Genomic DNA, 21,410 nt, shown 5'->3' with positions numbered 1-21,410 from the left:
GTTACCACCTCTTACACACTGGAAAAACAGGTTGGCCAATGTGTTCTCTCCTGTCCCCCAATCGATTCACGTTGTTTGATTTTGTTCTTGGGTGCCGCCAGCAAATGCTTCCTTCTTTTTTGCCGCCCTGGTGATGATCAATGGACCAGAAAAGTCTAATAGACCCAAAAAAAAAGGAAAATCCTAGAGCATTATCAGTTGGGATTCATATACGAACTTATGCATTGAGCTAGTATGTTGTTTTGGTATATTAGTGTTACAAATTTTTAATTTAAATCAATGTCATAAACCAGAAGATCTAGGAAAGGAAGTTGGTGGCTCAATAAAGTTCCTTAAGTCCTTCCTGGTTTTTAAAATCGTACTTCTAAAACAATTAAAAAGATTTAAGCAGTGCACCACATCACCTGTCCTTCACTGTTCTCAAAAAGCATCCATTACAAATATACCTACAACAAAAGAGAGAAAACCCTAGCATATGCAAGGTTTTGCACTCTACAAATTTGGTAGGAGTACAAAAACAAATATGTACTGTGCAAATACATACAAAATACAAGGTTTTGCACTCCACAAATTTGTACTTGTACTCCTCCAAACTGAGCCAATACCCTTAGTTTTTCTTCCAAAAAAAAAAAGTGACAGCACACCTGTTCAAGCATGCGAGGCCTTACACCGCAGGCTTTAGAAGCTATGCTGCCTGGAAGCCCTCCCAAACGGGCTAGCTCTTGGTTGTATTTATTGTTATTTTTAAAACAATGTCACCACCAGAATAAAATCCAAAAGCTTGTATCTGCATATTTTGCATAACAGTCTCTACTAGCTCTGTATGGAAAGATACCAGAGGCAAGATGGGAGCATTTTCACTTCTATTCCACCGCCAAAGACTCCCAAAACAAATCAGTTTACTAAGGTTGAATGAGCTGCCACAAAAGGATGAAATATTTCATGCATTGTACATATGCTAAACCCTTCAACTAGTAACATGTTTGTCAAGTTTTACCAACAAATGATACATTAAATATCACAACTCAGAAAATGCCCTTGCATCTGGATTATGGAGATCTAGTGAGAGGCAGGTTCAGACCGTCTTTTTACAAATAACTTGCTGATATCTTCAGTTACAATGTTGCTCCTGCTAAAAAAAAAAACCAACCAACATCATCAGACATTGAATATCCCCTCCAGAGGATAAAGGTGATCTGATTGATGCATAAAAAAGATTACCTAGACAGCCTGGCAACAAGTCAATATCAAAATGACGTATGGAAGAACTAGAAACCCATGAACACAAAAGACACCTCAATTAACTTTGAAAAGAATTTCTTCTAGGTATCTGTCTATACTTTGTTGATGGGATATTTTGTTGTATGAAGACTAAACTAGGACCAGTTAATCACAGAATATATTTTCTTCAATCGATGATTTTGACATTGATCATGCAGATGATCACCAACAACTGCATCCAATAACTGGTTTAGGTAAAATGACATAGGCTCTCACAATCAGACGATATGCAATGCAAACAAAATAAATACCGCCCGATTTTCTGTGTCAGAGATTCTTTATGAAAACAAATTGGCAAAATACACAAGAGAAAGGGTTAGAATTCATTGCTTAACTGGGTGATTGTGGGTGACATTTTATGACAATGAGAAAAAAAAAGGTCCTTATCCTATCCCAAGTTAAAACTTAAAACCAAATATGGATATCCTAGGTGGTACTTCGAGTGCATGGGGAAAATGCTCTTTTTTTATTCTAGTAAATCTGAAGAGTTCTCCAGGCAGCCAAGGTCAACCATTTTAACCAAAAAATATGTCAAACCATCAAAACACATGGTAATCTAAGATACTGGGATCATGTTTCAATATCAAAGGTTTACAGACATAAAATAAAAGCCTCCGTGTGGTATTGATTTAATATAATACACGCTAAATGGTAAGATACAGGGATAATGTTATGATATCAAATGTTTGCTGACATAAAATAAAAGGCTTGGTGTGCTGTTGATTTTCATGATTTCATGTCAAAAAAGTAAAATGGCTTGTATTAAGAAGATGAATGAACAACTCAACAACATCGGCAAAAAAGGGAGTCCTACTCTAAGGCATATGCCTGGACTGAAGTGCAAGGTGCACCAGGCATGCACCTTTTGCAAGTGCATTTGGTTCTCACATAATTTTTCTTCAATTAAAACATTCAGAGCCCATTTGGTTCGCTGGAATAGGGGTCTGGAACTGGAATCGGAATGGCCATACCCTCCCTCTCCCTTGGGAATGAAATCCCATTCCAGCTTATTCCAATTCTGATTCCAATTCTTGTGTGAACCAAACAGATTATGGGAAATAGACCATTCCAATTCTGATTCCAAGGGATTTTGATTCCAAATCCGACTGTGGACCAAACAGACCCTCATAGTCTGTTTATATGATCTTACATTAGATTTTAGAGAATAAAAAATCCAAAAAGGAAAAAAAACAATCAAACATAAAACAGAAATAGATGCAGAAAATATGAGAGTTCAGAGTTTTTAATAAATATTCAATTGATCGTATTTATTTTAATATAATGAGCCAACTAGTTAAAACAAGTTGAGAATGTTACAAATCACCCTTCTAGCATTTTTAGATACCCAGAATGTGCCTAACAGGCTGAGAAAGCACATTTAGCAACCCCCCAAAACCACCTATTTGCCTACAGTTTTTTTCATCAAAAAAATCTGGATACATTTGGCCCAGAGTATCTCCCTGGCTCATCCCTTTTATATTCCAACAGAATTTGTGTGTGAACACTATTGTATAATCACTACCCTTTCAACTAATGTATCACCTATTTAAATTCCATTTTTACTTTTGTGGTGCAACACTTTTTTTATCACCAACTGAAAACTTGCTTTATTAATATATGGAAAGAATTTACGGTATGATCAAAGAAAAAAGCCAAAATCATCTCATTGTAAAGAGCTGGCCCAGCTACCTACCTCTATGCCTTTTACTCTCTATTTTACATTATCTTTCATCTTTTATGGTGCAAAATTATCAAACTGATTAACTGAATAAGATAAGAAATTTGACTATAGGTAGTAAAATCTGGCCAAATCCATTTCAAGGAACTCATACAAGTAAAAATTAACCTTCCATTAAGCTGAGGTGGGCGTAGAAGGCCACCTATGGTATCTGGCACACTTCTTGAATGAGGTAAGTTCCCTCTAGGAATTTTACTCCGGGGATAAGAGGAAGTTGGTCCATTTGATTCTCTCTTCCTTGATGCACTTTGTGCCATAGCAGCAGCAACCCTAGAGGAATGGTCACTGCCACCTATTTGATGAGATGAGAAAGTAGGTGAACTAAGAAGGAGTGAAGCATCTGGAAGCTTCTCAATTGAAGGTGTAGATGCATGTAAAGCATTATCTGGCTTCTCAGTAGATGAGGATGTCAATCCCCTGCAAATAGAAAAAAGTTCAGTGAAGCATTAAGGCCTTTATTTTAGTGTACATAATGAAACTACACCTCAAATTTTGAGTGTAAAAAATGAAAGCCATGGTTTTCAATGCATGAAACTGGGGACCTCCAATTCTTCCAAAGCTTATGATGAAATATCAATAAGCTTGGAGACTGGGCCACTTTCTCAATGAGATTTCTGAAGTTTCTTCTTCTCTGTTTGGAGAATTTAGATGGATTCCAAGGGAGCTGACTCAATTGCAGATCATTTGGCTAAATCTGGGGTGGATAGAACCTTTTGTATAGTGCAAACACTTTGCCCCCTTAAGTGGGGTATCTCTTACTAGGGCTGTCTTGTTTGTTCTGTTTGTACATCCTCAAATAGGTAAAATTATTTGAGGAAACCACAAATATAAGGTGAAGCATTTGGCCTAAGGCCTAGACCCAGAGGAATGATAACTGTCCAATCTGAGGGTCCAAATAAATAGTTTGAATTTGCCACATCACCTTTCCACATGACAGAAACAGGATGTGTTATGTAGGGAAACACCCTACTTCACCCAACTAGGAAATCTTTGGATTGGCCAACAAATATTGAAGAGCAACAATTTTGTGGTTTAATTCATTTTGTAGAAAGAGGCTAAATTTTGTACATATCATGAAAAGTGGCATACCTGATTTTGTACTTATAATATTAGGGAATCTCTCCCACCATCTGGGCTGGCTACATGTTCAATTCTCTAGCCCACATCGGCCCTAAATCACACCTTTTATTTGCAGTTATTGAACAAATATTAGCCATTTAAGCTTCAAAAGAAGGGCTTATTATTGAAATATGGAAAATGCTTGGGGCTGAAATTTTCCCTATGAGTGAAGGGCTTATGTACACTTGTATCACCATTAGGGGTGGCCACGAGCCGAGCCTTTCATGAGCTATTCGAGCTTGGCTCGGCTCAGTTTAAACCAAGCTTTGAGCCAAAATCGAGCCCAATATATAGGCTCGTTTGCTAATCGAGCTGAGCTCAAGCCCAATGAAGCTCGGCTCATGAGGCTCGCAAGCATAGTATTAACTATTAAATAAATCATTTATATATATATATATAAAAAAATATACATATAATCAAGGTTCAAAGTATCAATACGATATGCCCCATATCGGGCACATTGTATCGTATCTTTTGGTCCCAATACACCTATTTACAAGTGTTTCGGGGCCCCCATTTATTTCAATAAAAAAGCACTTAAAAAACATCTCTAAAAATCAAAATTTGAAAACAAAACTAAGAAAAAACATTGAGCGCTTGATTTTTAGTATTGATACGCCCCTACTGATACACAGGGGCGTACCGATACTTTGAACCTTGCATGTAATTTTTACTTTTCAAAAAAAAAAAAACTTGGCTTATAGTCGAGCTCGAGCCGTGCCAAGCTCGAACTTGCGAGCTATGAACCGAGCCGAGCTTGAGCTCAAGTCTCTAGCTCAAATCGAGCTCAAGCCTGATACTATTCCTGCGAGCCGAGTATTCGGCTCAGCTCAGTTTGAATCCACCCCTAATCACCATATGCATTTTTTTTAAGAAAGAGTATAATATGATTGTATTAATAAAAGGTCCCCTGTATTGTCCAAAAAGAAGGACCTGAAAAAAGGGTCGTCCTCACACAATATGTATTATACATTTTGTAGACACAATAATATTGGGAAATTTGTTCTTCTTTACCTAAGCTTTGTCAACAGATATTCAATCATATCCTGCCATATATAAAAAAGCATGCAAAAGGTTTCTTAAGTAATTTTTCTCTTCTTTTTATTTATTTATTTACTTTTTTGGTAAAGAAATTTTTTAACTATATTTATAGGGGTATTAATAGAGGAAAAACCCTTGGAATTTTAGTGGCTCCCCATCTTGTGACTTATTTGACTACTGCTGTGAAAGTTGATACTGTCTATCAAAGGAGAGAGAGAGAGAGAGAATTGAACATCAAGGTTCTGCATTACATTTTAAATGGAACATGAAGTTAATGTTGCTTTTCACGGACCTCTTGCTCAAGAATGAGACCAGGCCTAATTAGGTGGTTCTAGGCACTAAGAATCCAGCATCTGATATGAATTTCTTTACTTATTGGTTTCTCATATGAAGTTCTTTCAGAAACTAAATTGTGATTGTTCTGAAAGACAGTATTATTGACCTGTATTTTCCTGGAAATATATAAATCATCCTAGAATGCAAGCAGAAACTTTATTCGTTTCAAAGAATTTTTTACACATTTTTCTTGAAAATGCAGCAGGATAGTGCTCCAAGTAGTACACCTACCTCAACAGCATGGTGCAGTAACGCAGTGCTCTCTAACTGAAGATAGTGATTTTTGTACAGCCACAACAACTGGCTGGTTGGAGAGTCGTTTCTCCGTTATGTAGTTGGGTGGTACTTCTTAGAAGTGGAAAGCTCTGAACTCCACACTAAACCAAATACTTTTCAAACCAAATATTATCTTCTTTTCTTACAGTATTACTGATATAGTCCTTGGAATTCCCCTTTTCTAGTTTAATATGTAATCCCCAGAACTACTTATAACACAACCATCAGAGACTGATTCATATAATGTTCCCAGTTACCTATTCTTCTTCACTGGCACTATTTGTTAAGCAGAAAGTCCTAACTCCAACAGCCCCACATAATTGAAACTCAATATTCGCTTCTAATCCTTCCAATTCCTCCCGACTTTCAGAAACATTAAGCAATCCAGTTACCGATTACATGGAGTCTTAGCGAATTTATCCAAGGCACATTTTAATCCATACAAAATGTATGAAGAAAAAAAAAAAGGCAACAATCGAAGCTTGAGCAGGAAAAAAAAAAAAGAAAAAAAAATGCTTAAGTAAACAAAGTAATTATTTGCCATACCAAGTTACGAGAAGCATAGTACACAAATATCACAGGAGGGTTTTGCAAATTAAACAAAGAGCAAACCCTAAAGAAAGGGAAAAAAACAGAATCCTGGTTTTCTTCTTCGCTTTGCAAATTGAATTAGAAGTTAAGAAGAGAAATTGCGAGGAAGAAAAAAGAGGATTACTGGCTATGAGACTCTGGAACCGAAGACGGAGGGCTGCCCTTTTCATTATCTTCTCCTCCTTGTTCTCCGGCTTCTCCCTCGTCTTCTGAAGATGAAGCGTAATCAACCAGAGACATCTCTCTCTCTCTCTCTCTCCCCTATGCCGGCTAAAAATGGAGTCAATAAGATGAAATATGCGGATCAAATATCCACATTACAGGTCGGATCTAGAAGTCTGGATCAAATCAGACCACATGACCTTACCAATCGAATCTTGAGGGAGATAGAGCGGGCGCCCGTTTAGGAGGGGCTGAAGTGAAAGCGCAGGGGCTTATGGCTTTCCGAGGTGGGCCTTACACGGAAAGCCTGGTGAAAAATCCGGAGTGTCAAAACCGCGGCTGTTAATCAATTTTTTGATCCGTCCACCTCAGCCTCCTTAGTCCTAAGATATCAAGCACCTCAAAGCAACAGAAGCTGCAGAACCAGCTTAACTCGTTGCATGTTTGGGAGGGCTTTCATGCAGTGACTATAATTTGTTCGGATTCAGATAGGGTTCCTAAAAACGAATCCGATCCAATTATTAAAAAGAATATCTCATATTCGAGTTTTAATGGATTCTGATTTAATCAAATTTAACTTTAAATTTTAAAATACAAAAAAATAAAAAAGTTAATTAATTTTCAATTTTCATATATAATAAATTAATGTAAATGTAATATGTTAAATTTATTATATACATAAATTCATATATAATATAATATATATATATAATATTTTTATAATTTTAAATATAATTATATAAAATTAATATATTAAAATCAATAAATAGTATAATATAGTCAGATTCAGATTTTAATGGAATGGAATGGGGTCAAATCCAAATTCGATCTACATATTAATTGGATGCAAATTGTAAAATCTGAATCCTATCTAATTACATAAATACATTATCCTAATACGAGATAATTAAATTGAAGGTTGATTATGCCTCAGATTTTCAGGTATCACTAACAGGCCTATTTGTGTTATATGAGTTGAGAAACCAGGGGCCAGAATGTTGTGACATCATTTTTAGTAAGAAAAAATGAAAAAGTTGAAAATAAATTTACATGAATTCAATTGGGATTTACTCTTCACTGCATCTCACACCAACCTCACAGGCACATCCAACTGTATATTGGAAACATCTTTCATGAATAATAACACACAAATTCAGAAGATATTGCCAATGTACAATAGGGATGTGTTGTGAGGTTGGTGTTTGGAGCACTCCGTGAGGAGTACACCAACCTCACAGTATAATTCTATATTATTATTTATGGGAGATGTTCCCAATGTGACTGTGAGGAACAGATCCCAATTTGATAGAGAGGGTACCCATTTGAGAGAGCCAAAACCCATTGTTAGCCAGTCATGTTTTGAGTTATCCACTTCAGGCACCTTACATACAAACAACATTTTTGCCATGACATTGTCGCAGCACTGCGTTCAAACAAAGAAATCAAAACCTTTGACATGTTACATGTAAGGCCATGATTTTCGGTTCTAACATTGCGTTAGTATCGTAGCAAAAGTGATTTGATAGCTTATCCAAAGTGACTCTAAGAAGCTGAACTAGCTTAATTGAGTGTCTATTTGGGAGGTCTTTCATGCAATGGTTTATAGTGTTACATAAGTAAAGAAACCTGAAATGCCGCACAATGTGTTCAGTAAAAAGCCAAAATAATCTTATATGAACCGCAAAATCATTTCTCCAAATAACCATCACCGGTTCTAGAGAACTTATATGCACTCTGGTTCAATGCAAATTCAGTGCCTGCTCCAAATAAGCTTATATGAACCACAAATACTGGTTCAATCGCAACCTCGACAATTTCTAGCGCAACTTGCTCCGACTCCACTTCAACCATCCTAAATCTATATCGCCTCCTTGCATCAATGGATTCGGGACCCTCAGGCCTCAACTACGATTCTAATAGCGAATAGGACACCCCCACTTCAACTATGATCGATTTAGGAAGGAAACTCGAAGGGGGCATTTGCCCAACCCACTAAAACACCCTACTACATTAATAATTTCCTTAAACAAGGCCCAAATGCCAACACCAAAGCTTGAAGAGGTAGCCGTAACATCTCACTTTCCATCTTAATTTGAGTCCCTTTGCTGATGATTTAACACCAAATCATCGACGGCCTCCGGCGATCCCTCCTGCTTCGGCGACACTAGCGAATGGCGATCTTTCCTGTTTTCACAACACTGACACTTTTTTCTCTCTCTATCTGATCTCTCTCTTTCGGATTCTCATTCTTTCAGACTCCCAGTCTCCCAGTTCTCTTCTTTCTTCCCCAACGGGGACCGATGTCGACGGCCTTAGATGCTCCACCCTCCGACGTCAGAGGCGATCCCTCCTGCTTCAGCGACACTCTCTCAGACTCCCATTTTCTCTGTCTTGCAGTTCCTTTTTTCTTTTTATTTTGAAGACATAAAAAAACCGAAAAATCGAACTGCGCTTAACCGATTGAATCAGTTTGATTTTGGTTCGACTAAATGTAAAAAGCAAACAAATTGATTCGGTCCAGAAAATCACAATGGAACGGTGGGCACCTCTACTCAAAATTGATCAATGTTAAAACAGTATATTTCAATATCAAGATTCATGTTTACACCAATTACAACTAAAAATCCTTTGGCAAAAAAATAAATTTATCAATGCAAAATTAAACCAAATTTGAATTTGCATCAGCCAAAATGCACTAGTGAAAGATACCCAAGTTCTCTACTCTCCAATTCAGAAAAAATCCCAAAATGCTGGATATATTAATTCCGTAGTGCAGAGGAAACATAGGTGAAACATCTCTGGCTCGCTCCCCACAGTGGTTTCAGAAACCAACTGTCAGAACTCAAGAATGCCATCTTGATGGTGGTAAGGACCGCAGAGAAGCTTGTGGTAAGGATAGAGAAGCATTTCCATCCTGGGGCTTTACCTGAAATACTTTTTGTACATAGACAAAACTATATAAAGAGATGCCCTTCAGACTTCAGTAGGCTTTGTGGCAACTGTTGGCTCAACAATTGCAAAAAGTGTACGGGTAAGGAGAAAAAGTGGCATTTGCTCCAATCTTGATGAAGCTAAAGTGTGAAAAACTGGCTTCAGATCTCAAATGCTATAAGTTACATTTTTGTCACCTTGTGCATGGCTACAGATTGCGAAGTGTTGCTGGGTTTTAGATAGGGCTACAGATTGTGCATGGCTAAACCCACCAGTGTATCTTATTTCAATTCAAGAGTTGTCAGATCCTAGCTCCGACAGAGGCATATGGAATCAGTCTGTCATATGGTGAATAAAACCTCTAGAAAGCACAAGTACAATCCAACATTGTGTTGTATCTTTGTTGGATGCAAGCTTTTAAAGTATTATAAATGGAATATCAAATAGCAAGGTTTGAAATTTCGATACGTATCAATCAATATGTATTGTATCAAAAACCTCCCGATATGCCATTACAAGGGGTGTTTCAGGGTTTAACCCGATTCAGGGGGTAAAAGGGTCTTAGACTGATCCCTCTGAATCAGGTTCACAAAAAAAAAAAGGAGGGCCAATACAGTTCGATACGCCGCTACCGATGCATCGGGCTGTAAACCTTGCCAAAGGTAATTTTGAGAGGTATTGGAATATGTTTTAGACGTGCATGAATATTTGAAAAAATTAAGATAGACATGTATCATCTCTTAAGCCATTGCCCCAATTACATTGTGTCAGCTACATGAATCCAGGTTTGCTGGTGGCAGTTGTTTTTTGTTTTCAAAAACAAAATCAACCATGTTGTCTAACACCCCTTAATGCTTTATATGGAGTGTGAACTTCTTGGACACAAGCATTGAACAACGATAAATAAATAAAATCAATATAATTATTGTTAATATTTAGAAACATACAAGTTTTAATAATCAATTATCCTTTTTTAACTTTTGACAGACATGCACTAAGAAAAAAAAATGTGTAAACATTAAAATTTAGAACCCACATACAGGTTTAAATCTTCTTATTTGTAGTTTTATGCCAAAAAAATTGAGTTAATCAGGGAAATTTAAAGGCAAGAATTAATGATGAGAGAGAGAGAAAGAGAGAGAATAAGAGAGAATGGAAGAAACAAATTTGATTTTGAATTTAAACTTAAATGCCAAATATTAAAGTAATGGCTTAAATATATGGGTTAATGAGAGAGAACGGGAGTTAATAACACAAGTCAATGTGACAAAAATACTGAACTTAAATTTCTAAATGAATAAAAAATAAAAGCATATTGACAAATAGATGGAATTAGTATGGCTTTTTAATTTTGTATTAAAAGAAAACACATAAAAAAACAAAAGAAAAAAAAGAGAATAGTGCCTAGCAAATTCATCTTGAATACCTATATATACAAGATTTCAGCCAAAATTTCATTGAATGAAAGAATTGTATATACAAATTAAAAGGTCAAGCCCACTGGAAACTACTCTTAAAGGAATCTCTTGAGAAAAACTAGTTCAATGCCGTTTACCGCAAAAATGGAAAAGAAGAATAGAAGCAAGAAAACAACAATGGAATAACTAATTCAATGCCGACTACATGTATGACGTTCAATCCTTTTTCAAGCCATCTCTGGACCACTAGGAAGTTCCTCATACCCATCATGGTGCTTGGTAGTATTCCCCTTAATGGATGATTTGCAAGGAATCAATTTCAAGACAACTCCAATCGGCAGGCTTATAGCTCCAATTAATATGCTGAATAACCATAATTGCCAACTTAGAGGTACAGTGCTTGCAAAAGTGCCCAAAAACTCCACTATTATTATTTGGAAGGTTACTGTTGAGACCATGATGGAGATGAATATCCAGTTGTTAAGCATACCACGGAAAACGTTAATCTTCTCTATATCACGACAGTTTATTTCATTGAATACCTGATAGAACAAGTTCAACGAGAACAAAGCAAACAAGTATTTAATCATCAGAACTTCCCATGCAGTTACGATATAGTTAGAAATATTGCGAGACAAATGGGCAGTGATCGATGATCCTGTAAGGAATTACCAAAAGAAAACATGCGCATCAAAAGTATTGTTACAAGACTTGTGATATTAGAGAACCTGACATGCATTAATTTAAGGATAATGTGTAGCTACCTCACAATGATTCCATCAGGTGCAGAAAACATTAATTCCACCAAGTCATTCCCCCAGGTTTTGAACCTTGTAAATCTAACCAAACCATATAGAGTTGGCATGGAAATCCTATTTTAGCATTCAACGCCATCAAGGATTTTAAATAATGCATTCAACGCTACCAATTCATCTAGCAACCCTATTTCTGAATGCCTCAACCCTCTCTTGAAACCCAGATCCCTCTTCTCTAGCGACGATGTCGTCTCCTCTGTCAACATTTTTCCATTTAACTTTTTCGAAACGATGCTTCTCTCGCCTATCCAAAAATCGAAGGATATCTGTATCCTTACACATGCCATCTAGCACTGGATAATGATTTTGGACTAAATTGGAAGTTTTTGAGAGTTTAGGCACTACAGTGGCATGTTTAGAAGTTTGGGTACTAAAGTGAGACTAGCCCTAAAGTACAATACATCAAAGTGGGATCCCATCCCCTAGAACAGATTCTCTCTTTCAACCCCTTGTCTTGCTAACCTGTCTGCCATCCCATTTGCTGATCTATATACCCACTGGATTAAAACAACTCTATCTCTTTTTAGCTCATTGATCTCTCTCAAGATGTGTCTATACTGCCAAGTGCCAAGGGCACTTTCCTTCATCTTGATCTCTCTCAAGATGTTCTAACCGCATTTCCATGCCAGAAGGTTCAGGGTTGCATCTACTGCATCCATCAAAGTTAAGCTTGATTAAAAGGTGTCAAGGTGGATCCCAAATAGGTTGAACAGTTACCCTAGAAATGGCTGAATTTACGAGCAGCCCCCAATTTCTAATGACATCATCAGTCATTAGACAAACAAACTTAATAATTTCACCCAGTGTGCCACTCTCACAGTAATTAGCAAAACCTGTCTTGAATCTTTTCCTTGAATAATCTTCCATTCCTTTTCTCCCAAATGGCCCATAAGACTGCAGCTCTGGAACATCTCCATAGGATCTTTAATCTTCTTATGGGTGGATTAAGAAAGTGTTGTTGAACAAGGATTACAAATCCAAAGCGGGCGTCCACCTGCACCCAATGAAGGTAGAAATCCACTCCTGAATACCAGTCACAAAGGAACAAATTAAAAGACAGTAGATGGAGGGAGTTTTCCCAACTCACCTTGCAAAGAAGGCAATGATGAGAAGATAAACACCAATATGGTCTCTTATTTTGAAAGGTCTCACAAGTATTGATTTTGGACTGAATAACCTCCCAGAAAAAAAGCCCTCACTTTAGGCAGGACTGGCCTTCTCCGCACTTCTTTCATTGGAAACCTCAGAAGGAAACTTATCTTTTACTGAAAGGTTCACCCGCCACCGAACTTCCAAAACTTAATTTTGTCCCTAGAGAGAAACAATGCCATATGAATGCTAGGAAACAAGGAAGCAAACTTGATATTGGTTTCCACAGAGTTGACAGTATATCCCTTGCATTAAGCATTGCATCCCAACCATTCCCATTCATTCCATGAATGCTCTTGATAACCTGCTTCTAAGGGTGTCAATGGAAGGGTTTTGGATTGGACCCCATTCAGTCCAAAATCAATTTGGACGGATTGGACGGACCAACAAGATATATTGGATCGGACCAATCCGGTCCAAAATATTTATTAGATTGGATTGGACCTGGTCCATTCGAAACAAATTTATATTGGATTGGGTTGGACTAAGCCAATATCTGGTCGATAGATATAAGATAAGAATATATGTATCAATGAACCGGGTTTGGGTTGAAACCAATCTAAATCAAAATGAATTTGAACAAATTGGACGGTCTAGACATTGAATTGGACCGGTCCAAATTAGTCCGAAACAATCATTGGATTGGATTAGACCTGGTCCATTTATAATGGACTCACATTGGACTGGATCCGATTGGACCAAATCCAATCCAATTGACACCCCTACCTGCTTCCACAATCTTTCTTCTTCCAAAAGAAGTTGCCATGACCGCTTGCCTAGACCCCCCCCCCCCTCTTTCTTACTTTCACAAACAATAGTCCAATTTACTAAATGATCTTTCTTTGAATCCCAATTCTCCTACAAAAATCTCTCATGATCTTCTCTAAATCCTTTGCCATTGTCTTCAGAATTTTGAAAACAGAGGGGAAATAAATAGGAAGGTTAGACAAGATGGATCTAATCAAGGTAATTCTCCCTCCCAATGAAATGTAGTTTTTCTTCCATCTAACTAATTTTTTTTTTAATAAATTTTTCCACAATAGAATCCCAGAAAGCCTATATTTTGAATATCCCTGCCAAGGCCAAACCCAAGTATATGTTAAAATACTATTGTCTTCTAGATACGATGATTTTCCATGTTTTGGGAGGAAATTTAATGTTCTTAATAAAGAGAATTAATATGCATACTGATTGGTATATGAAACTAGGTAACTAACCAAAACTTTGGTTTCTTATTTTATAAAATTCTTATTGCCTAGGTGACTAGTTGCCTGTGTGCTTCTTTTTCATCCAGATCACCTAGATGCCCTAACAACTATGACAAATATATTTTAGTCATCATTCTCAGTGCACATGATTTAGGTCCTCATAGTTTACAGGCCGTGGGACCAATCATGTTGCTACACACCAACCTTAAATGAAAGTGAGAGATTGAGTGATTGTGGGCCATATACACTTTATGTCAGGCGTGGGACGTACTGATTGTGGGCCATATTCCTAGTTCTTCTACATTTCTACATTTCTGTATACCTTGTTCACCTTCTTATATCCCTAAGACCTTAAACTTACTAGTATAGAAGTCGATTGATTTGCATTTCCTTTGGGGGAGCTTGGTTGGGGGTTCTTTTTTTTTTTTGTTTGGTTTTCCTTGTATTTTTCTTGTCTCTTTGCATGTATATATTTGAGGTAACAATTAATGAATTCTCGATATATAGTCAGTGTCAGAACAATTCTCCATGCCATCAACAAAAAATAAAAACATAAAATAATCCTATCCATTTATCCAATAACAAAGAGATTGCAGAATATAGAAACTAAGAAAAGCATTCATATTTCAAAATATGAGCTAAAAATAGTAAACTTTACCTGGCATAAGACAAAGGTATTGAAGATCAAGGTATTGAGAACAGAACTAGAATTCCAACCACCAAGTCTGAGAAATCTCAAGACACCTTTCCCACAAAATGTAAGAATAGAAAGGATAGCCAGTTGATAAATGCTCTGACCAATAATATTCTTCCACATGGGCCCAGTGATGATATTAACACCCTTCCCAACAGGAGGCCGTTTCATCATCTCATCATTGGGAGGATCTGTAGCCAGTGCCAAGGCCCCAAGTGTGTCCATAATCATGTTCACCCACAACAACTGCACAGCCGTAAGAGGGGCAGCTCCTGAAATATACTTGTGAAAATTAACATGGTTTCCAAATTATGAAATAAATAAATAAAAGATCAATGGATTACACACCTGAGATGCAGGCAGAAATAAAATTGGTCATAAGAGCAACGATATTTACTGTCAACTGAAACTGTACAAATTTTTGAATGTTTATATAAACAGCACGCCCCCATTTTGCTAAATTCACTATAGTTGTAAAATTATCATCCATGATGATGACATCGGCATTTTCTTTCGCAACCTATGGATAAACATTAAGGGGAAGTAAGAGGAAGAGTGACAATTCATAAAATAAATGGGTAAATAAATAACATCTAATAATAGGTTGGGTGCAATCCTTGGTGACATGTGTCATGTTTCCAATTTCTTATCATCTTGCATAGAACACTACTAAAAGAAAGTTAATATTAACAAATTTTGCACATAAAAGCACATTTCACTAATTTCATAAGGAAATATCATATGTAATCATAAAATTTTAATAATTTATATGTAATATAATCAATTCCATTCAAAAAATAAAAAAATAGAAAGGTATATTTAAAATTGAATCCAAACAAAAAGTCAAAATCATAGAAAACACAAGCAAACAAATAATAAGCATACTAATTAATTAATTATATCATAAAGTGAAAAGGCAACCGGCATTGCCTTTTCCTTCCATAAGAAGGTTAATGAGATGGATGCATAGGAAGTTCAACCTAAAAGCACCCCTGAGAAAACATCTTGTCACCTAATGTTGCTTTTTGCTTAATTTCCCGCCTACCATCACTTTGAACACCTTTTTCCAAAAGAATGACAAACACTTAATAACATTTAAATGTGGGTCAAACATAAGTTGAATAGATTTTTTCCTTACGATTACATATGATATTTCCTTATGAGCCCCCACTCCTATGTTTTCAAGACCAATAGGAGTGGGGGCTCATTGAGAGCGGAGGTGATGGCCTTGCTTCAAGGTGTAAGATATGCCAAACAATTGGGGTTAAACCAAATTGAAATAGAGGGAGACTCTAAATTGTTGATTGAGTGGCTGCAATAGGGAAAGTTGGAAGCCTGGATTTATAGACAGCCCATAAGGGAAATCCTCAAAACAAGGGAGATTGGTGCATGTTCAAATGGACAAGGAGATCAGCTAATGGTCTAGCTGACACATTGGCTAAACAAGGGACTGTGATGGAGAGAATGTTCTGGGCAGTTTTGTAAGAAAGATTACTGAGGCTCAACACCTGTTTAGGGGTTGACAGCTGTACTTAACTCTGAAAAGTTATTCTTAAATTGTATTAATGAAGTTATCGTTTCCAATCAAAAAAAAAAAAAATTAAGACAACCTCAAACACATATTTCACTCTGTTCTTGGAGGAACATCCATGTAGACTTCTTCATGTAAGTCTCCATGAAAAAAGGCATTCTTTACATCCAATTAAGAGGCTAAGACTTACTTGCAACAATAGAGACACTCTTATAGAGTTAATTTTGGCAAATGAAGCAAAAGTCTATTGATAGCCTATTACATAGGCCTAAGTAAACCCCTTAGCAATAAGTCTTCCCTTGCATCCCGCCAGACATCTCCTAGGAAGCAAGTCCGCCAATTCCTAAGTACCATTATTTTCTAATGCTCCAATGTCCTCATCTCCATTTAGGTTTGGAAAGTGCATCCAACATACTAGTGGGCAAATAAATGGACTCACTAGAGGCATATAAGTATAGTAAGTTGGAGAAATAGAGCGATAAGACACATGGTTAGAAATAAGATGACAAGTACAGGACCTCTTTCCCTTTATGAGGACAATGGGCAAATCAAGGTCAGAGGGAGGGTAAACATTAATAATAGGAAATAGTAGCAAGATTAGGAGCATCAGGATTAGAAGATAAACTAGGAATAGATGGATAAGGAAAGAAAAATACCTAAATCCAAAGGAGTTTTTTCCCAAGATAAATAAAAAAAGAAAATTCATTAAGAAGAAAAAAGAAGTATAACAAGAGTCATAAGAAATCACCCCCCAAAAACATCCCTATAAAGATAAATCCCTCAAACTCCACAACAAAAGAAAAAAACACAAATAAGAAACATCCCCACCTAGCTCCTGCAAATGTCCCTTTCTTCGAAAATCAACCTCCATTTTCTACTAATTCACTAGAGACCTTTCTTGCAGATTCCTCACCCCCCATGAAGGAAAGTTGCCCTAAGATTTATCTATCAAAAACAAAAAAAAAAGTTGCCCTAAGATTTTACTCACTTCCACCTCCCTATTAACCACATTTTCCAAATTTAACTCGCCCAGCATAACATGAGTTTCATCCATAACCGCCTTCCTCTCTTAAAGAGATTCTTCTGAGACCTCTTCACCTCTTCCTTCTACCCATAAAGGTCTATATTTTCTGAACCCCTTGTTCTAACTTGTTTGTACTTTGTTCTTTTGTTCTCACTCCTACATCGAAGTCTTTATTCACCAACTCTTCTTCGATAGCTTGACAAGTGCAATCCACTTGACCATCAAAGATAACCCTAACCCCTTTCGGCTCATATTCTCAAAATTGATTGATATCACTTATTTTGACTTTCATATACCCTTTTAAATTTATTGGAAGGGCCAGCACCAGAAATTCCTTCTTTTAGCTGTGAAAAAATCTTCAATATATGTACTAATTGTCAATTTTTTGGGCCCTTCATCTTTTTTTGAAAACCTGAAACTTTATATTTCACTTTATCCCCTTTTAGGTCCACATCCTAGCCACCCTCCACCTTCCTACCTAAGCCTAAGCCCAATCTGCCAATAGAAACTTCAAAAAAAAATATCTCTTGATCCTATGACTTTTGAAGCCCTAACCTCAACTTCAGGCTGATGGTACTCCACCACAAGCCAACTCCACAACCTCCAAGAAACCAAATAAATAGGCCTGAGAAACACCCTTCGAAATTGACAAACCAAATATAGCTTCTACTTGCCCCTCTTCTACACCAACTCCTACTTATTGACAACCATCAACTCCTCCCTCATCACTTAACCTTACCAAATCCCCTGCCACCAATCTCATAGATTTACATAAAGAAGCCCCTTCAAAATCATTACAAAAACCTTACTCCTCCTCTACAACCTTCTAAAGACCCTAGATTTCTCTTGCCCTAGCACCAGTGGAACTACAACCTCACCAACAATGAATGACAACCTAGTGCCATCATCTTGCACAAGCGCCTTTTTCTCATTCAAAAAAATAAAAAAGAAGAATTTTGGCCGCCCCTACAAACCTCAACTAATATGATGGATCAGAAACAAACCCGATCTAACCTAGAACAGTTGAGCCAAATGAGATTTTACAACCAACATGATTAGAGACTCCTTGCACAATTACGTTGCCCAAGCCCAAATCAAAAACTTGATGTATCTCCAACCCAAATAACTAAACCCTCTAGCCCAATTCACAACTCTTCAACTTACTATGAAAATCAAACCCCAAATACTTTTCGAAATACTTGCCCACCTCAGCATCAAAATGTTTCTCAAAAATCCCTTGTATTCAACCTCCAAACTTTCACCTCCTTGACCGGTTGACCCTTCGAATTCATCCTTTTCAAATCACAACCTTTCATCCCCCACCTTTGAACGACCTTCCACCACTAATCTTAGATCTCCTTAGCTAAGTTTAGCACCAAGGACAATGGAACAAAGTGAACCTCTTCTACTTCAATTAGAATTCATGCCACTATCAAAACATTCTATCAATTTGTCAACTGATCAATTTTTTAAGCTCCCACAAGCATCTCCCACCACCCAGGACATTTGTAAGCACCATACATGAAGAAAAATACCAAAAATGTTGATTAATACAAAAATTTTAACACCCACCTTGGGTATTGCTCCAACCAATCAATTCCATTCACAATCCAAATCTTCCTTTGCCTCCTCATAGCTCAAAATAAAGAGGAAAAACCATGTATTTAACTTTCTAACTTTAATACTTCTTGGTTGCAATTTTGCATGGACCGAATTCGTAAGTTCCTCCTCATCTAGCACAAAATTGACAAAACAAACTACTAAACATGACTCTAACCACCTTACTCAATCAAGAGTATCTCCATCAGGACCATAGTTGTCAAGGCGACACCTAGGCGACAAGGCGCCCTTGGAGGCTCGCCATGCCCATTCGCCTAGCTGTTTTGTGCACTGGGTTATAAAATACTTTTATATTTTTAATTTTTGACATTATAATTATAAAATAGACATTATTAAACTAGAATCTTCATTTTATGTGTTTATATACTAATTTCTTTTTATTATTTTCTTATTTTCTTAGGGTTTAATCAATGCAACATTGCTAACTGTTGTATTGAAACCATGGCTCAAAGTATTGATACACCTCTGTGTATTGGCAGAGGTGTATCGGTACTTATAACGATACTCCCCCTATTTTTTTTATTTCTTTGGTTTTCAATTTCATTTTCAAATTATATATATATATATATATATTATTTAAAAAAATGGGTCCCCCAAAACACCTACAAACAGGTATCGGGACCCCAACGATACAATACAATACACCCGATATGGGGCATATCGTATAGAAATTTTGATCCTTGATTGAACCCTCAAAATTTTCAAAACCTGAACCTATAAGCAAAGGAAGAACTTAAAATTTTGTCTAATCAACACATTTTCTTCTTCTTCTTCTTCCTTTTCTTTTCTTCTTTCCTATAACAAAAGTAGGGGTTCCCTATATTTTTTGAATTTTCTTTACTTTGTTCTTTTTCTTCTCATAAATGTTGATTTTCTAGACTTAAACATGAAACTTATACTTTTCTTATGAAAATTATGAATAATTATTAAGGAAAGATGGTTATGGAACCTAGGAACTACCCTAGGATATATGGTTTTACTTAAAAAAAATTCATCGCCTAGGCGACTAGGCAACCCCCTGTTGCCTAGCCTCGCCTTGGCACCTTGAAAATTATGATCAAGACCCACGAACACTTCCTTCACAAGAATTTTTTCTCATCCAAAAAGGAGGATGTTGTGGTGATTGTTCATATAATGGTTATTTTCTTCATTTGTGTTTGCCATACACCTGTAAATCCTTGTTGATTTTCTCTCCACCTTCCATAGGGACAATAGAAGGCCCATTAGAGTCAAAGACCAAGGGATGAACAGGAATAGGAGCAAGAAAACCAATTACCGTCTCTTCCACCATTGGATATTTCTCCCTTGAAGAGAAGTGACTTTAGGAGTAAAGAAACGAGTGGGCTTAAAAAATGATACATCTATGGACACAAACTTTCATTGAGAAATAGGATAATAACATTTATAGCCCTTCTAAAAAGCAAAGTAGCCCAAAAAATGCACTTGAGGTCACGAGGATCAAGTTTAGACCGAGAACAGGGAGGAACATGAACATTGCAAATACAACCAAAGACTTTAGGTGGAATAGGAAACAAATGTCAATTAGAAAAACAAACTCAATAGAAAACTTGAAATAAAGAACCCAAGGAGAGCCAAGTAATGAGAAAAGAGGTAGTAAGAACAATGTGTAACTAGAAAGTGTTGCGTACATTCATACCAAACATGAGGGAATGAACAACTTTAATTTTTTTTTTTCATTTAGCAACCCCATTTTGCTGAGATGTCCCCACACAGCCTGATATTCTATCCCATGTTCAGAAAAGCTTGAAGGTCTGTAAACAAGTACTAAAACCCAATTGTCAAATAAGAAAACTTTTAATCAGTCTTTCAAATTGCATACACACCATTTTATGAAAGTTGTAAAAAATGGTACATACTTCATGTTTGGATTTCATCAAATAAACCTAAGAACACCAAGAAAAATTATCAACAAAATTAAAAAATATCAATGACTAAGTAAAGAAGTGGTAGCTATAGGGCCTCATACATCAAGATGCAACACATGGATAAGCAGAAACTACATCATTCTGAAATTTGCAAGAAAGGTAGGAGGTGTTAACCGTAAGCGAAACATGAGGGAATAATCATTTAATTCATCATTTTATGTTTGTTTTCATTGTTTAAAATAATAATTCGGTTATCAATCAAAAGCATAAATGTCACATTAAAGGTTGAACCAAATAACCATCAATAATATTGAGAAGATCATGATGCAACTGTAATTATGACCAAGGAAGCTTTTGTTCATTGTGTACTAATTTCTATAGTGAACATTAAGGATTATACAAGGGAAGACAACTGTTTCAAACTAGCTACTCTAGGGTTTAGATGCTTTAAGGGCTCGTTGGTACCACCACGATCTGAATAAAGAGATATCTCCACCAACTCCATCATAATCAAGAAATGGTTCACAGTTGCAAAATTTTCTCCATCTTATAGCAGAGATAGTGCAGATACTGTTGCCTCATCAAAACTC

At 36.6% G+C, this 21,410-nt stretch overlaps 2 protein-coding genes across 5 annotated transcripts in view; both read right to left on the bottom strand.

Moving 5' to 3' along the window:
• Nucleotides 1–832: 832 nt before the first annotated feature.
• Nucleotides 833–6,702, bottom strand: LOC104613438 (uncharacterized). Of its 4 annotated transcripts, none has more exons than XM_010281258.3 (3): nucleotides 6,507–6,702; nucleotides 3,128–3,436; nucleotides 833–1,132 (listed from the first exon to the last, which is right to left on the bottom strand). In XM_010281258.3, the coding sequence occupies exons 1-3, from the start codon at nucleotides 6,620–6,622 to the stop codon at nucleotides 1,060–1,062; spliced, it is 498 nt and encodes a 165-aa protein (XP_010279560.1). In that variant the 5' UTR covers nucleotides 6,623–6,702; the 3' UTR covers nucleotides 833–1,059. The 4 variants fall into 4 exon arrangements, with proteins under 4 accessions (XP_010279560.1, XP_010279561.1, XP_010279562.1 ...); XM_010281259.3 differs by having other exon boundaries at nucleotides 3,162–3,436; nucleotides 6,507–6,701; XM_010281260.3 differs by having other exon boundaries at nucleotides 833–1,129; nucleotides 3,162–3,436; nucleotides 6,507–6,699.
• Nucleotides 6,703–10,906: 4,204 nt separating this feature from the next.
• The window catches only part of LOC104613476 (putative calcium-transporting ATPase 11, plasma membrane-type), a 41,325-nt gene continuing 30,821 nt past the window's right edge, over nucleotides 10,907–21,410 (bottom strand). Inside the window, exons 6-8 of the mRNA XM_088891973.1 lie at nucleotides 15,108–15,279; nucleotides 14,724–15,031; nucleotides 10,907–11,435 (exon numbers count right to left, since the gene is read on the bottom strand). Coding sequence (XP_088748099.1) covers nucleotides 11,121–11,435; nucleotides 14,724–15,031; nucleotides 15,108–15,279 — 795 coding nt within the window. The 3' untranslated portion in view covers nucleotides 10,907–11,120. The remainder of the gene's footprint in view (nucleotides 11,436–14,723; nucleotides 15,032–15,107; nucleotides 15,280–21,410) is intronic.

Source organism: Nelumbo nucifera, chromosome 7, assembly GCF_055504915.1.
Source record: "Nelumbo nucifera cultivar China Antique chromosome 7, China Antique-T2T, whole genome shotgun sequence".
Taxonomy (NCBI): domain Eukaryota; kingdom Viridiplantae; phylum Streptophyta; class Magnoliopsida; order Proteales; family Nelumbonaceae; genus Nelumbo; species Nelumbo nucifera.
The sequence above is the reverse complement of the archived record's forward strand: the minus strand, read 5'-3'. Positions and strand labels throughout refer to the sequence as shown.